Raw genomic sequence first — 18,491 nt, forward strand, 5'->3', positions numbered from 1 at the left:
CATCCTGCGTGGTCTGCTTCACACCTGCTCCTTGTCCTGCCTCACATCATCCAATCAATTGGCCCATCCTCTACCAGGATTCTAGCAGCTCCTGGCACCTCCTTCCTCACTCCTTTACTAAACACTTCTCTAAACCCTTGATAACTCTTCCTTTCTAATCTCCCCCTAGTCAGTCTGCCCCCCTCATCATCAGGATCCCACTTTAGTCCAATTCTTACCAGACTCTACATTTATAGATGTGGAACTGCATTGCCTGAGATTAGCAAGGTAACAGGTAGACTGTGATGTTCTTTCTTTGTTTATGATTATGATTATGAAGGGTCTATGTGCCTACAGGAGGACTCCGTCTCACAAGCCCATCGAGCACAACGTTATTTGCCCAGTTCTTGGCAGGTCAGGGTGCTGTCAGCAGGACAGACATAGTATTGGGTAAATTGGAGCCCTGTTTCTTCATTAGTGGACCACAGCCCCAGGAGCATACTTCTCTGAGGCCTCTCCTCCCACTAGCTCTGGATGCAACATTTTACAGAAGTCTGTCTGGAAGGTAGGTCAGGTCGGGTCTCAATGGATAGATTGGCTGTTAGAGCCCAGGTTTCAGTCTTTTTTGGTTCCCATACCCAGGATCTTGGCTTATGGGAGTGGTGGGCCGTTCCCAGGGAAAGGCAAAGAAAGTATAATAAGACAACCACAGCCATAGGGACCCTGTCAGTCTTCTCTTTAATGACCTGGTGATGACCCATCTGTCATAGTCCTCCGTAGCCTCCTTCAGCTAAGCATGGTGAATCCACAGGATGATACCAGAGACCTTTACCTCTATAAGGGTGGTGAGGACCATAGTGTGCAGGCCTTTTAACATTGGATCCAAGCCCCAGGATGGGATCCTCTTTACCCACACAAGGTCACCAGGCTGGAACTTGTGGGCAAGCTCAAACATGTACAAGGGCGTGGCCTCAAACTGTCTGATGAACAATCCTCTGGGCTTGCTGTGGGGCCTGTAAGGATTTGAGGAGGGAATGGTTCATAAATTCTGCTTTAGAAACATCTCTGAGCTTATGGAGGAGAGGGGAAGGCCTCCCAAACATAATCTCAAATGGAGTTAATCCTTCTCAATATGGTGTGCACCTGGCCCTTAGAAGGGCAATGGTAGGAGGGTGGCCCAATTTTCACTGGTCTCAAAGGCATAGTTTCCTTCAAGGTCTATTAATCCTTTCTACCTGTATTGAGCTTTGAGGCATACAGGTACAATGTAGTTTGAGGACTGCATTGAGGACCTTTGCCAGATTTTTGGAAACTTTCAACTTTGGGCACTGTTGGACCCCAGGGAGAGGGACACCCAAATCTGGGAATTCACTCTTGGAGGAGTTTCTTGGTGACTACTGAGGCTGTCTCCATTTGGATGGGATAGGCCTCCATCCATCCAGCGAAGGTGTCTTTGAAAACTAACAAATGATTCTACCCAAGAACTATGACTTTGATCTCCATAAAGTTCACTCCCAGTGTCCTCCAAAGGTATGTCCTCAGGCATGGCTTCCTTCCTGGGTTCTCTGCCTCCTTTGGGCTTTACTTGTGCCCAAGTGGCACATCTGCATACAATGTCCTTGATAGGACTGTCCAGTTGAGAAATGTAATATATGGGCCTGAGTAACTCAGCAGTCTAGTTGACCCCAGATGAATAGCCCAGTGGAGTCTGGACATCTGTTTTCCAGTAGTGGCAGGGAGTACAGGTCTCCTATCCAACAAAAAACTCCACCCATTAGCCTCCCGTTTGGCATCCTTCCTTTTCGCATACTTGGTTTCTTCCTGTGTGCAGGCTGGATGCTGGCATCATTCAGGTTTATCAGGGGAACCAAGATTTGGAGAGGCCCCACTGTTCCAGGGCCACGATCCAGGTGGCCAAGTCTGTTGCCCCATTTCCTTGGGCCATGGACATGGGCTGTGGCATGTGCATACTGACTGTCCACATACACAGTGATGGCTTTACACTTCCCCCAGTGAAGTGCCTGGGTTAATGACAGAAGTTCAGCCCTTTGTGCTGAGGTCCCTCAGTTGAGGGACTGTGTCCACGCCATCTTGTCCAAGATGACAATGGCAGGCATACCTGATTCCCATCAGTGTACAGCACCTCTTCCACTGCTCGTAGTGGGACATCTGTTAGGTCAGATCTGACAGATTGGACCTCATCAGACACTTCCAGACAATCGTGGAGAGGCTGTTTGGTTATCATCTGGCAGCAGGCTGGCTGAGTTGATAGTGAAGTTTTACAAGAATCAGAGATGGTCAGGATCCAAGAGAAGTGCTGGGCACTGCACGTCCACCCTTTTGAGGTGCCCCTCAAGAGGACCTCTAAAGAGCATGCCGTGGTTAGGAACAGTGGCCCAAGGACAGTTTATCAATTTCTTTTATTAACGTGACTTTACTAACATGCAACTGCCCACAAACAAGCTGGCCAACCAGCAGAAATAGGATCAAGTACTTTGGATAATTAGGCCACGGGCCTCTTTCAGAGTCCTAGTATCTGGGTGAGGACCCTCTTTATAATAACCCGGGCCTCACTTGAGAACAAGTGGAAGGGTTTAGAGACATCTGGGGGGTGAGGGGGGTGGGGGAGATTAGAGCTGGTGCAGAGTTGAGGGCTTCCCTCAAGGCCTCGAAATCTCTTTGTTCAGCATCAGTCCATTGTAGTGGCTGGGTGCTGCCAGTACTAGCATACAATGGCTTAGCTAGCTTCACAAAGTCAGGTACACACAAGTGTCAATACCCAACTGCTTCCAGAAATTCCCGTCTGTTTCTTTTTCTTAGGCACAGGGATCCATAGGATCACCAAGATTCAGCTCTGAGAGAACGTTCGCTTGCCTCCAAATTATACCCCAAGTCGGTGACACAGGGTGCACATAGTCGAGCTTTCTTGACTGAGACCCAATCCCTTAGAGCCTGTGATGCCTCTGCCAGACCTTTTTACACTCCACCTTTGTTTCTGAAGCTGTGAGGAGGCCATCCACAGACTGTAACAGTGTGCTTTCCAGGTAATTTTACCGGAAACTCAGGAAGTCAGCATTTAAGGTCTCATCAAAGAGTGTAGGAGAATTTGTGAACTCTTGTGACAATCTAGTCCATGTCAGTTGGCCCATAAATCCTCCCTCAGGATCTGTCCATTCAAAGGCAAAAATGTGTTGGACAACAAGAGGCAAAAGAAGGCGTCCTTAAAGTCCAGAGCTGTATCTACTTGTTTCTCTGGAGGCAGGAGACTCAGGAGCATGTAGGGGTTAGGAACCACGGGATGAATAATCTCTACCCACTTGCTGACCTCTCTGAGATCCTGCATGGGTCAGTAGTCCTGGGTGCCTCACTGTAGGACTGGAGGTGGGATCAGGGGTGTCCCAAGGAGAATGGCAGGGGATGAGGATCCCTGCTTTCTTTGGCCTATTGAAGTGTTTAGCAATTGCCTGTTTGGCTTCACAACTCATAGGATAACATTTGATCCATACTGGGGTGGCAGTACTTAGTAAGTGAATCATAATTGCCACTTGGTAGGGTGGCCAATCCCGGTGGGTTATTAGCCCAGACACTAGGATACTGCTGTTGCAAATCCTGCAAATATCCCAAAGTTTGAGTGTTATTTTCATGTTCCAGACTTGGTTGGAACCTCCAACAGGGCCAGGTCACATGACTAGGAGTTGGGGGCTGGGAGGGATTCAAGGTAGGATGGGCGGTGGCCTCCCCAAAGGATATGGTTGCCTGTAGTTTTTTATAATAAATCTCTTCCAGTTAGGGGATAGGGGCAGTCTTGTGGACTAAGAGTTTGTCATGGTACCTTGTCCCAAGTCCACCATCTGGGAGGTCATCCAGAAACAAAACAATCTGTCCAATTGCCCCTGGGATGGCCATCCGTTGATATCACTGGTCCAAGCTGCTCTGTCAGGACTGAATGAGCTGTGCTCCTGTCAACCAAAAATTTAACAGATTTGCCCCTCACCTTTAATGTTACCCTGGGCACTCAGTAGGATGGAACCTCAGCCATGTCAGTTCTTGCCCAAATGAAGAGCCAGTGTCATTTCCCAGTGTTTTTTTTCACTTTCAGGAAGCACATTGGTCCTTCTCTAGCATCTTCTCTCCCCGGCGTTCCTGGCTTCCCCCTCTGGGATCTCTCTTACTGGACTCCCTGAGCATGGCCAACTACTGCCTAGGTCAATCTACAGAGTCACAGTCATTATAAACCTTTTGAGCAATCTCCAATAGTTTGGACCTAGTCATACCCTCACAGCTTCTGTCTCCTGGAGTTTCTGCTCTATGGGCAGGCTGTATAACAACAGCATCGTCGGTTGCTCACTGGTTTTCTGGGGCATCTGGATCTATGGGGGTAACATCCAGGAAGCTTCACAGAGGCACTCGAGGAACCGAGCAGGCTCTTCTTGGGGTTACTGTACAACCTCGCTCACCTTAGATTGGCCGGTTTCCTAGCAGCTCTCTTCAGTCCTCCTCACAGGGCCTGATGAAAACTGTCCAGAGCCTCCTTACCTTGGTCAGGGTCAGGATCCCCGTCAGGTTGGACCGCACTATCCAACAGTGATCCCTTGCCCGGCTTGGGGTGGCTTTCCTACTCTCAAGCTGGGTCCTATCCTGCTCCTCACTGTGAGGAGGGTGGCCAGGAGCTGCAGACAATTACCCTGGGTCAGCTGTTGGCTGTAAAAGACTGTCTCTAGGAGACTCATGAGAGCCTGAGGTTTTTCAGAGAATAGTGGGTACTGAGTTTTCCAGTTATACAGATCATTGGTTGAAAAGAAACATAAACCATGAGAGGAGAAGGGAAGGAATGTGCTGGGTTTGGATCCACCAGGGGTGCCTTCCTTAAAGGGAGGATGAGGGGAACCTCTGCCACAGGGAGGTTCCTCCCGGAACCCCCAGAGCCAGAGCCACTTCATGTGTGTGGAGGAGAGAGGAGGCTTGAGATAGAATAAACCTCCTCCCTGTACCCATACAGCATGGCCAGGGGAACTATTTTCCCTTCCCTGGGCATGGCCCAGGGCAGCACTGAGATATACAGACAGGAAAGTCATATTCTTCTGGAAGACCAAGAGAACAGACAGAGGTTTGGGTTTCTCTGGGCAACCTGACAAAACCAAGAGGATTCAGGTCCCCAGTGAAAGGGCACAGGTCCTAAGCCAGGTGAGTGGGTTTTGTGCCAAAGAAAGCCACTGATCAAGATAGGGAAACTGGTCGGGGTCGCTGGGGTCTCTAGTTACCACATTCCAGACCACTTGTGCCATCCAGAAAGTCCAGAGTTTTCCAGATGAAAAACAGACACTCTATCTGTCCTTGTCCTCAAAATCCTCCATGCACTTCAGCGGTGACTTGGGACTGCTCACCCCCTCTCCTATATCTGTTTCTCCAACCCACAGAACTGACAGAGACACATAGGTGACAATAAAGACAACTGGGGTGGCCACCTCACAGGCTTAAGCCAGGGAGTACGGTAACGTCTCTCACAGACCCCATTCACCTGAATTAGGGCTTCACACAGCCTTTCCTAAGTGTCCTACACAGGAGGTGCTATAAACAGACTCAGCTCTGGACAAGAGGAGTTTCCTGTTGAGGGTGGAGGTGTTGGAAGCCTCAAGGTCAACAGGAGCAGAAGCAGGAGATGTTTCTGGGGCCCTGGAATATTTCAAGGTGCACACCTCCTGGAAACTGTCCTTCCCATGCTACTGGCCCAGGGGATCTGAGGCCCCCAGTGTCTCCGGGAATTTTCTGGGGCCTGCAGAATGTTGGCTGAGCATGGCCAACTACTGCTCGGGTCAATCTTTTATTTTGCTTTTCTTCTGCAGAGTCACAGTCATTATAAAGCTTTTGAGCAATCTCCAATAGTTTGGACCTAGTCATACCCTCACAGGACACACGGACACACAACCAAATAGAAAGTCTTTACTCCCATTGGCCAGCAGCTGCATGGGGAACTCACTCAAAGCATGCAGCCCTAAGCCTCGCCATTCTTGCCTGTTTATGCACAACACCCACATCTTACCCGGACACATTTCAGTTAGCAGTATCTGTTAAAATAAGCAGAGCTACAGAAGGCAGAGCAAGGTTAGTACGTACATTTAGGGACTTTCACAACCATGGATGATGCTGGATCAGGTGTTGGGGTCTATGTACTGGGCTCTTAGGTGAGAATGGTGCCTCTAACATGGCGTCAGTTGTGCTAAGGTCTCAGAGCCTGTCACCTACAACAGGAAGATTCCAGGAGCTCAGCAGCCAACTGGTCTACCCAACCCACAAGCGAACGGTTTGGAGAGAGAACTTCTTTCACCTAGGCTTACTGACAGAGCTTGTCTCAAGAAGTAGTGGTGAATGGATGAGGAAGACTCTGATGGCGACTTGCGAGCCATATGGCTGGGGTACCTACCTACGCCTCCACACAGAGAAATCCCTACCCCTTTACATTTACGGTCATTAGTATCTCAAAATGAAACGGTGATAGGGGACAAAAGAAGCTTATCTTGGTGGTGCTTCTGCTGAGAACAACCAATCTTGGTTCAAATAAAAGAAAGCTATTTAAAGAGAAATCGAAAGCCTGTTAGTGTGTTAGTCTTCTTTCTGTCTCCACACAGAACACTTGTTAGTAGCTGCGGTGTTGGAGGTCCAGGCCGTAATCAGTAAGCCCCAGATCAGTCTGTAGGCTGGGAGTGGAGTCGCATGTCATGGGAAGGGTGCCTGGCACCTAGTCAGCCAGGAAGCGAAGAGACAGAGGTGGGGACTGGAGTCTTAAGATCCCTCCAAGGAGGGTCCCCAAAGACCTGATGACCTCTCATTGGCTCTCTCTCCCCCAAAGTTCTATCAGACCCCCAAACATCACACCATGGGCCAAGCCTTTGCCATGTAGGCCTTCAGGCTCTATCAGCATCCAAACACAGCAGCCCAGGGCACAGCAGCTGGACTCAGAGTTCCACATCTGTTCCCATTTTGTCCTCCTTACATCATTGCCTCCATGGGTTGAATTAGGAAGTAGGTGAATTTACCTGTAAAGCCGGTCCTCCTTGTCTTCAAGCTTGTTTCTTCTATTTAATCTTGTCCTATTCCATTAATTTAAAAAATGATCTCTTCAGTAGGTACCTAGTTGACTCATTCAAATAAAGGCTCCTGGACATAATTATGTCCTCTTCAGGCACCGTAATGACCAACAGTTTTAAATTGCCTTTAACATGCTTATCTCTCTCTATTTGCCCTCTGTTGAAGCAGTGGCTTGGTGTTTTGGTTTGGGTTGGGTTGGGTTTTGTTGCCTCACTTTCAATGAGTTATTAGTTTTCCTATTGTTGGCTTCTAGGAATCCTTTCTGTATGCTGAGTATGAGTCCTTGATCAAATACATGCCTTGCTAACCTTCTCAAAGCCCAGAGATTGCTTTTTATTTTTTATTTCATGTATTTAAGTGTTTGCCAACATGTGTGTATGTGTACCAAGTGCATGCCTAGTGCCAGAAGAGGCCAAAAGAGAACATCGGATTCCCTGGAACTGGAGTTACAGGCAGCTACTGGCTGCCATGTGAGTGCTGGGAACTGAGTCCAGGTCCCCACAACAGCAGCTTGTGCTTTAAATCTCTGGGCCACCTCTCCAGCCGCCTTTCCTCCCCCTCCCCTCCTCCTCTTTTTCTCTTCTGTTTTGTTTTTCGAGACAGGGTTTCTCTGTGTAGCCCTGGCTATCCTGGAACTCACTTGGTAGCCCAGGCTGGCCTCGAACTCACAGAGTTCCACCTGCCTCTGCCTCCCAGGTGCTGGGATTAAAGATGTGCACCACCGCCACCTGGCCCCTTCTTCTTTTTAAAAGTGTCTTTGGGAAACCAAAAAAATTTAAACATTAATGAACTCCAGTTTATCAGACTGTTAAGATTGTGTCTCTGATGTTAGATTTGTGAACTTCCAGCCTCTCTCTAGGGCACATAGGATTCCTCTGGTGTTTTTCTCTAAATGTTCTAGTTTGATGTTTTTACCAACCTATGACCTACTTTGCACAAGACAGGAGGCACAGGTCAATTTGCACTGTCGCAACATCATTTTTTGAAGACCATCTTTTCTCTGTTGAATTACCCTTGGACTGCAGTGAACAGTTAGTTGGGTGTTCTGGGGGTGGGGGGCTGCTTTTGTTGGCCTGTCTTCTGCCACTGAAATGCTGACTAAAGTGCTGTGTCTTGATAGCACATCCTGAACTGGGTAGAATGATTTTTTTTTAAAGATCATTTTAGTTATTCTAGTTCCTGGATTCTCCATACACATTTAGAGTGTTTATAATACTGAAGATTATAATAAAAATTCACCTGTCAATCAATTCCTGGAGAACTGCCATTACTGCTACAGTGGTGAGTGTAAGTCACAGATTCGCTGCATCTTCAAGCATTTGGTTCTTTGAACACTTTCATCAGCATTTTGTAGCTTGCCATGTAGATCCTGGATGAATTTGCTAGACCAGTCCCAGGATTTCATCATTTTGGAGAGATACCGTGAATATTTAAAAACAACAACAACAAAACGTTTAGCCGCTGGTTGTTTGTTGCGAGCACGTACAGATGTGATTAATTCTTGCCCATTCCCGCGTCTCCTTGCTTCCCTCTATATCAGAGTTCTTTTACTGTGAATAGGGAACAGTTTTTTATGTATATGTGTGCATACCCATGTGAGTTGCTGTGCACCATGGGCATACAGGAGCTGTTGAAGGAGTGAGGGGCACCTGATGTGAGTGCTGGAAACTGAACCCAGCTCCTCTGCAATAGAACTAAGTACTCTTCTCTGCTGAGCCATCTCTCCAGCCCCTGGATGCTAATTTTTATCAAATTACTTTTCTCAGTCCACTGTATTTCTAGTGTAAAGCCCACTTACTTATTCATCACACATTGCTAGTTTTTTTTTCCCCCCCTGTGGCTAAATTGGATTTTCTAATATTTTGTTGAAGATTTTGGCACCTACATTTTAGGATGTATTGGCCACTGACACTCTTACATTATACTGTCTTTATCTGGTTTGATATCGTTGTGTCACTGGCCTGGTAAAGCAAGTTAAAAATGCATATGCGGTTGGGCGTGGTGGTTCGCTCTTTTATATGGCACCTCCTGTGTGGTTGTCTGTGTCAAGATAAAGCTGAATATCTCCTTCCCAGCCACTGGAAAATTAGGGCATTCCTGGACTGACAGATAGACTGTGCTAAATTAACTGGCTCGGGGGACTTTCAGTTTTCCTGTAACTGGCAATTTTTCTGCCTTCTGCTGGGGGCTATCTGCTGATGTCCAGGGGCTTTTTTTTTTTTTTTTTCAAAACAACTTGGAGGAAGATACTACTGGCATCTAATAGGTAAATAGGGATATTGTCAACAAATACGCATTACAGCCTGCCCTCTTCTTCCAAAAGTAACTATCCATCTAATGTGTTAGTGGTCTTGAAGTGAATGAGCGCTGTACTGCATCATTGCTGGTTTTCTGTCCGCCACATACCTTCATTCATTCACTATAGCTGTACTGACATCTGCCATTGTAACTGAGTCCTGTGTGGAAGTGCTTTCTCTGAAGGTGCGGGGTCATGTACATAGAAGCTTTATTTTTCAGTCATACAGTCGTTAAAATTGTGATGCCTTCTTAGTGAGTCAGTCCTGGTTGGTCACGAAGTCTCCTGTTATCTCCAGTCATTTTCTCACACTCGGGTCCACTTGGTTTGGCACCATTGGATCATGTGACTGTTCCTGTCCTCATGGCTGCAGCTGAATGCCTGGCCAAAAGCAACTTCCGGGAGGGAGGCTTCACTTTGGCTCCCAGATCTGGGGTTGCAGTCCATCCAGGCAGGAAGGCCTGTCTGTGGCATCAGCTGCTTCCAGGCAGCAGGGAGCTGCTTGCTCAGATCTCCAAATATCAGGAAGCAGAGGGAGGAACTGGCCCCACACAGCTAGCTGGCTTTCTCCTTTGCCACTTTTACTTGTTCTGAGACTCCAGCTCCTGGGAAAGTGGCCCACCCCTGGTTCAGGGAGGGCCTTTCCCACTCAGTTAATCCTCTCTGCAGGAGCCCCCAGGGACACACCCAGAGGTGTGCCTCACTAATGCCCTGGGTGCTTCTTAACCCAATCAGGTTGACGGTAACGGTGGAAATGAACAGTATCATCACAGTGCATCTCTCTTTCTAAGAACCCTTTATTGAAGTGTTTTCCTTTGTAGTTCTTAAACAGCTGGACACACCAGGATGCCATCACGCTGTTCTCTAAAATACATAGCAGCACCGCTCATGACTATTGCAAGCTGCAGTGGGAACCCTCATGCCTCTTACAGAAATGCAGAGGGTTTTGCAGCTGAGACCAGCCGTGCTTGTCAGGAAACCTCATGGATCATCACAGTAAGCACGCTGCCATCCTCTGTTGTTTTCTGTTTCTATCTCTGGGTAGTTCCCTGAAGACTTTGAGGATCAGGATAGAGGCGGGAATGTACTCTGCAATCTGAGTCTGTGTGTTCTGAATGGTCACTGAAATCCATGGGCCTTCCTAATGAATTGTTTCCTTAGCATTGCCACAACAGTCTAATCGGGTTTTATTTTGTTTGTTCGGAAAGACCCAGGAGGTTGATATTAGAGGTCAGACAGACAGAGAACTGACTTTCCTGCCAGTTTGTCTTAGGCTCATGACTTGGTCTTGTGATCAAGCCTAAATGTCCTGGAAGAGGTGGCTGGTGCTGACTAACACTGTATAGGTACTGACCTAGTTACATTGTTGTGTTTGGACTATGTATCTTATTGGTAGGATGCAGTTCGTTTATATTTTCCCTCCATTTTGACAAATGTATTTTAATTAGTTTATTTATACCACTTACATTTAATGTAAGTATTGATATGTTTAGAGATAAGTATACTATTTTATTTCTTTACTCTTGTTCTCTCAACTTTTTGTTTCTATTTTTTCTGCCTCTTTTTGGTTATTTGAACTTTGTTTTATTCTATTTTAATTTGTCCATTGCATTTTTGTCATTACACACACACACACACACACACACACACACACACACACACACACACTGAATCTTTGTATCTTTTTGGCTGTCCTAAGATTGCAACAGACATACTTAACTTTTCAAAGATGACTTGGATTCACCACTTTACCACATCAAGTGGTCCATAGAACCACTGATATGATCTTGGTTCTGTTCCTCATTTGTTTTCAGCCCTCAATTTTTTTAAATACCAGAATGATTCTCTCTTATTTGGAACCCCTCAGCTTCATTCTCCAACAAGGTAAGAATCGTTACATGTCACTCCAACCACAGTCCTTGTCTTAGTTGTGGTTTCTATTGCTGTGAAGAGACACTATGACCATAGCAACTCTTATAAGGAAAAGATTTATTTGAGGTGGCTTACTTACAGTTCAGAGGGTCAGTCCATTATCATTATGGTGGGATGTGGCAGTGTGCAGGCAGATACAGTGAAGAGAAGGAGCTGAGTGAGTCCTTCATCTTGCAGGCAACAGGAGGTGGTCTGAGACTCTAGGTGGTAGCTTGAGCATAGGAGACCTCAAAACCCGCCTCCACAGTGACACGCTTCCTCCAACAAGGTCACACCTACTCCAACAAGGTCACACCTTCTAATAGTGCCACTCCTTTGGGGGTTATTGTCTTTCAAACCACCACAGTCCTAGCAGCTTATCTTTTAGTCTGTCATGTAACCATGTCTGGATTTCTCCTTGCCTCCATACAAGCCCTTTTCTGGACCTTACTAAACTCTAGGGACCTCTAGGCTTGAAAAATGTGGGGTTTTTTCTTGTCAATCAGTCATGAACTGTCCCAGGGAATTTCTTTGTATTTTGGAGCGGCAGCAATAGGATTGGATAAAAAATGTTCTCAGTTGAACATGTGGTTGCTGACTATATGGTGTTGACCTTGTGCAATGCTTGAACCTGGCAATCATTTAGGTCTTTGGAAAGGAGGGGGAGGAAGATGAATATTCCTTAGAATGTTTCCCTCTCACATACTACATCTTCTCTTAATGTGTGCAGCCCTGATGTGTGACAGCCTTCATGGCCTCATACGTCTCCTGATGCATGCATTTTATTCCTAAACAGTACAGATGACACATACTTTTCTGTGTCTTTTAACTAAATAGGGTGACTTTTTGCACACAGAACAAGATATTTGAAAATCAAGACGTGGTGCTCCATACTAGGGCAGATGGGTCATGAAACACAAGATTGGGGCTGCAGCTGGTGATGAACAGCCAAGAGTGATTTGAGTCACGACTGGGAGATGTCACTGGTAATGGACTTGAACCATCCCTGTGGTTGGGCTAGGCATTCAGAGCACTATTCACAAGTCAAAGGCATTTCCGTGGGTATGTTATCTTATTCACTGCCGTTCTTTGATGGAAGTGTAATTCTCAACCAGAGACGAGGAAGCAGAGGTTTAGAAAGCACAGCTGCACAGTGTACAAGTCACAGAGCCAGTCTGAGTAGGGCTGACACAGCCACTTCACTCTGGACATCAGACTGGATGCCATCTAACATCTTGTCCTAGATATGGACTTTGGGGACAGAGGGTCAGGATTCAAATCCCAGTTCTGGTCTTTTCCAATTCTGTGACCTTAGCTGACATGGGCAAGCCTGGGGCAATTGTGAACCAAACTCACATCTACGCAGCACTTCACGCTTTCTGTGCTGACGTTTCCACACTGCATGTTGTCCCCATTTCCAAGTCACAGTCAGAAACCACGTTTTGCAAATGAGGGCAGGAGCTTGAAAGAGACAGGAAAGGTGTTACTGCATGGGAAATGGAAAATAATTACCAGTTTACTTTCTCTTTTAACTCCAGAGCAAGTGTTTTGAACCATTCTGTTTTATAATATTGTTAGGGATGCTTTAGTAAGGGGTGAGCCTTTCCCCTTTAAAAAAAAAAAAAAAAAAACACCACCACAACAACAAAAGCCAGTGCCTGCTCTTCCAGTCCCTGCCCCCCCGCAAAGATTCAAGAATCGCAATTTATATAATTGTTTAATTTTTAAAAGCCAGATTATTGTTTGGGGCATAACCAAAATCCCTTCCACTCTTTTGAACTCGTCCTGTGCAGGGGTTGTGGCCATGCATGAGAAACAGCAGGTGGTGCCAGTTGACAGGTGGTGTGGGAGCCGTCCCCGGTGGGAGGCGCGAGCAGGCGAGCAGGCTGGCAGCTGCCGAGATCTTCTCTGAGCGCGGGCGCCTCCTCGCTCTCAGAAGCTCCGGATCCAGGCACGCGAGGGCTGCTTTTTCAGCGCCGCGAGCTCAGGCTGTGCAGGGAGGACTCCTGTTTGTCCTCCTCCTCTACATATTGGCTTGACTCTGCTCTGACCCCCACCAGCGCTACACAGTAAGTAGGCATTTGTTTTCATTGCCCAGCCTCCTCTCAGCCCTTACCACCCTGTCATCCCCACAACAACCCCGGTCTGTCTAATTATGTCCCACCCGCAGGACTGACAGGAGAAATTCAGTTGTGCTGGGTTTTTGAGGGTGGGGTGAAAGCAATGCTTGCCTTCAAAGGGAGCTGGAGAGAAATAAATGTGATTTGTTTATTTAGTTGGCAATCTTGCAATATGGGGGCTGCTAACTTTCCATGAAAAAAAAAAAAAGCCCTTGGCTATTGAGGAAATGGAGGTATTTCATGGCTGAATAACGAGATCGGGTTCAACACAGCCTCTTTCTGATTTAGAAACCCGGATCTCATGTACAATCTACATATTATGTAAAAAAAAAAAAAGGGGGGGGGGGTACAGTGAGAGATATTGAATGCATTTAATTGTGTTTTAGACATCAGGGAAGAAAAGGCAAAATAGCAATGTGGGTGGTGAGGTGAAATGTATCCTGCTGCAGGGGACCCAGAATAATGGAATTTCCTTTTGTGCAGAAAACAAGCCTGCCAGTGAGGTTCTGGGGATATGTTAGCCATGGTGTCTTGGTATTTTTTAAGCTCTTTTTTTTTTTTTTTTTTTAAATGAAGGTCTGAGTTTTTTTTTTTTTCTTTTTTTACTGCTTCCTAATTTGAGGGTTGGTGAACTCGGTGGACAGTTGGCACGCTCTGCTGGTTAATGAAGTTTCCCTGGACAATGGGAATCATGTCAGGAAATCTAGTGGGAGATTGATGGCTATCACCAGATTGGAGGCTGCTGGAGGGGGCCTGAAGTGAACTGTTTTCAGCCCCTCACATTCCTGCTGTAACCAGAATCCTGCTGCTTGCCTTAGGTCTGGGAAAAAAGCAGAAGTATGGTGAAGCTGAACAGCAACCCTGGAGAGAAGGGGGCCAAGCCGCCTTCGGTGGAGGATGGCTTCCAGACGGTTCCTCTCATCACGCCCTTGGAGGTTAATCATTTACAGCTGTCTGCTCCTGAGAAGGTAATAGGTGATCTTCCTTCCCTTGTCCCCCAGTTTACCCCAACTCAAGATCCCAAGCAGCAAAAGATTTTACCTCTTCAAACCCTTTCATTCTCCCAAGCAATAAATAGACTCCCTTCCTTAGAAAATAGTCTATCCAGGATGAGATATCTCTTGTGTTATTGCAGATTTATGGTGTTTGTTCATATCTACATATACAGGCAAGCAAATTGATGTTTTCTTGTTAAGATTTTATTATGGCAGGTGAATACATATAAGCTTCTACATGGTGATGAAGAAAAAAAAAAAAGCCTGTCTTAATTTTCTTGAGGTGTTTCAGAAATGGATTGGTCTAGATAGGAAGGCAGAGACCTGGACTCAGTCCCACAGCTCTCTGTTTGCACCTGCTAAGGTCGCCCCTGTACTGGAAGTTGGTTATAAAAAGACGAAGTTACAAAACCCTTCTTCAGATGAACACAGGGCATTGTGGTAAATACTGGACCCAGGCATCACAAAGGGTGGGGAGGGGTGGGGAGGAGTGGGGAGGGGAGTGGGAAGCCAGATAGGCGAGCTGCAGAGGAGAATATCCACATCAGAGTTTTGAAGGTGAGTAAAGCTTTAAGGTTTGGGGAGGGGAAAGGTATTTAAGGTAATGACGAAAGCGAATGTACAGGGTGTGGGAGCTCCCGAGGACAGTGTGGCGTGGCTGCAGGAGGATGTCTGGGGAGACGAGGCTGGGAAGCAGCCTCAGGCTGATGGCGCATCTCCTGACAGAAGAGCAGAGGTGGCAGAGGGATGTCATCCCACGGACATAGGTAGGAGAGTGTGTGTGAGGTCTACCAGAGAGTAGAACGCTTTAGGGGGTGAGCTATTGCACGCTGTGAGAGGTTTGCAGGTAAATGACCCTGCCCCCAGGCTGGAGATGGAACAATGAATCCTTCCATCTATTCGATTTTCTTCATTGGCATCTCCAGGAGGGCATTGTGCGTCTTAACCACTGGGCTCCATCCAATCAATGAAGAGGAACTGAATCCAGATAAAGAGCTGCCTGATTGGCTGGGGCTGAGTCATTTGTTTTGAAAGCACAGAGGTTTTTGATAGAAGAATGTGTGTCAGGGTGGGTGGTAGAAATAAAGAGTTGTTGAGCTATCCTGAGAAACTAACAAAGCCTTTTAGAAAGAGCTTTGAACATGCAACGGCTGCTAAGGAAATGTGAAGAGATGGTCCTGAGAACTCGCCTCAGGCCCATCAGACACTCAGTTTTTTGCTTCATATTAGAAACACTGAACGATTTAGGAACTCCTGTTATTGAGGTCACCCCCTGCCCAGAGCAATTCTGTCAGAATCTCTAGGATGAGACCCAGTCATCAGCATAAACGCAGTCTCCCCAGATGAACCCCATGTGTGGCCAAAGTCAAGCAGCTGTTTCAGACCTGCAACACACGTGGGAGTCTGGAATTATGAACTCACATTATAAGCCAAAGCTTGGGATGGTCCAAACACACAGAAAGACTAAGTGGGAATGTTTGGACCTGAATCCAGGCATCTGTGGAGGTTTCAAAGGAAAAGGCATTGTCTTGAGGTTCCTCAAGTTAGTGGCCACATGTATGTGTCTGTGAGATGTATGACGAAAAGGGACAGTGGGGAGGCCACCTCCCCACAACCTTCCACACAGTTACAGGCCATCTAGGGAATAGTGTGCCCTCTCTCCCTTTACTCTCCTAACTCCCTCAGAGAGTTCTTTTCTCACACTGAGCAACCAGCCCACACATACCAGAAAGTCAGCCTAAGGCCAGAATAATCAGCTCTTGGTAGTGTGTGCCTAAAGATGCCAAGGAACACCGAATAGTCCCTTTGAGGCTCCTAACAGACTCTTCCTAGCGGGTGGGTGTTAGGTTCCCCTTCTGTGGAACAAGGAAGCTCCTACCTCAGGTTGTCAGAACAAAATCACATACGCCCTCAGATGCCAAGTGGCACAAAGCCAAGAAAAAAAGAGTAATTAACATGTTCAAGTGCTTTATAAAATGCCAAGCACTGTCCCAAGCACACTCACACACACTCACTCACACACACACACACACACACACACATACACACATACACACACACACACACATACATACACACATACACACACACACACACACACACACACACACACCACACTTTTTACTTCAGTCTCGCACTAGTAAATAGACCCTGGTAAGGGAATAGCTATTTTGATCCAGTGTTTAAAGAGACTCAAACATAGACTGGTAATGTAGCTTCTCAAAGCAAAGTTGATAAAGCATCTGGATGTAGAACCTGGGTGGTGGTGGTCCAGAACCTTCCACTTCAGGAACAAGGAGTGAACCCGGTCTGTGAGTCCTCAGGTTTGATCTCTGTTTCTAACTCAGTCAGGAACCCACCATACAGATCAATCGTCTCTGAGGTCTGCATCTTCTCTGAGTGGGGAATTTTCTCAGTGGTTTTCTGTGCTGATACACTGAGATTGTATTACTATTTGTTGCAGCTTTTGGGGACAAGAGGTTAGACCTCATGTATCACACATAGGCAAGTGCTCTACCATTGAGCTGTATCTCCAGGGCAGATTTTATGGTCTTTACAAAAGCAAACACATCCCCCCCCACCCCCTACCTCCACCCGCCCCAGCCCCCCACCCCTCCACACACACCCCCACCCCGACAGCAGAACAAACGTGTTAAAGGTGAATTTCAATCCAGAGGCTGGTTTCTCTAAATGATAGCTATTATCACAGACTAGAGGAAACTTTTCAGCCTGCTTCAAATTCTTATTTTTCCTTTCACTGGCATCCCCCTTTCTAAGCTCTGAGAAGTTTCTTCCTTCTGTCCTTCTGTCCTTCCTTCCTTTCTTTTTCTGTTGGTTCTTCCTTCCTTCCTCCTTTATTCGTTTTTGTTTTCGTTTTGTTTTTTGAGACAGCATCTCTCTGTGTAGCCTTGGCTGTCCTGGAACTCACTATGTAGATTAGGTTGGCCTCAAATTCACAGAGATCCCCTTGGCCCTGCCTCCCAAGTCCTGGGATTAAAAGGCGTGAGCAACTGTGCTGGGCTCACTGACAAGTTCCTCAAACTACCTTAGACTCAGCCTCCTTATCTGTGAAGTGGGAGTAGCAGTGGGATTCACAGGAGGCTATGAGAGAGGGGGTGATGGGAGCCCTTTGATTAGGTTCCTGTGAAACAGTGTTTGAAGCTAAGATCATATCAGGAAAATTACTGCACCCTGTGTTAAATCATGGTTTTCCCTTTGAAAACTCCAAGACATGAAGTGTGCTCGCAGTAACGTGGAAAACCATCTTTCGATCTATCCACTGGACACTTTAGTACTGTGACATATAAGCATTAGAAACCCCTTTCAAGGGGGCTGGCAAGATGACTCAGTGCTTAAGAACAATTTCTGCTCTTGCGAAGGGACTCGAGTGTGGGTCCCAGAACCCACATTAGGCAGCTTACAGTCGCCTGTATCTCCAGTCCCAGAGGGATCTGACACTCTCTTCTGGCCTCTGTGGGTGTACAGACGCACACACCTGTGCACATCACACACACACACACACACACACACACACACACACACACACACGCATGCATGCATACACACCACGAAAGAAAGAAAGAAAGAAAGAAAGAAAGAAAGAAAGAAAGAAAGAAAGAAGGAAGGAAGGAAGAAAGGAAGGAAGGAAGAAAAAAAGAGACTTTGACAGCCTAATGAGAAGGATGGATGACAACTTAGTCTATTTTCTTTCTTTTTCTCTAAATATTTTCATGATTCCTTGAGAATTTCATGCATGTACAAAATGTATTTTGATCATACACCCCCATTTTCATTCCAGCTCCTCCCAGACCTCTCCAAGATGATTCCTCCCACCTCCACACTCTCCTTTTCCTCTTTTTTTAAATAGCCCAGATTCCAATTGTGGTGTCCACATGCACACAGGTGGGAGACCATTCACTGAGGGCACAAGGAACCTACTAGTAGCCCCACCCACAAGGAAAAAATGACTCCCTCCTCCAGCAACCAGCCCCGCCCACAAGGAAAAAAATTACTCCCTCCTCCAGCAACCAGTCCCGCCCACAAGGAAAAAATGACTCCTCCCTCCTCCAGCAACCATCAACTGCCAGTCCCACTCAGCTGTGG

The 18,491-nt window shown here is 46.7% G+C and overlaps 1 protein-coding gene across 1 annotated transcript in view; it reads left to right on the plus strand.

Moving 5' to 3' along the window:
- Positions 1–13,178: 13,178 nt before the first annotated feature.
- Nsg2 (neuronal vesicle trafficking associated 2) overlaps positions 13,179–18,491 on the plus strand; it is a 57,974-nt gene continuing 52,661 nt past the window's right edge. The window contains exons 1-2 of the mRNA XM_059269212.1: positions 13,179–13,341; positions 14,211–14,360. Of these exons, the coding sequence (XP_059125195.1) occupies positions 14,232–14,360 (129 nt within the window). The 5' untranslated portion in view covers positions 13,179–13,341; positions 14,211–14,231. The remainder of the gene's footprint in view (positions 13,342–14,210; positions 14,361–18,491) is intronic.

This window comes from Peromyscus eremicus, chromosome 8a (assembly GCF_949786415.1).
Source record: "Peromyscus eremicus chromosome 8a, PerEre_H2_v1, whole genome shotgun sequence".
Classification (NCBI taxonomy): Eukaryota; Metazoa; Chordata; class Mammalia; order Rodentia; family Cricetidae; genus Peromyscus; species Peromyscus eremicus.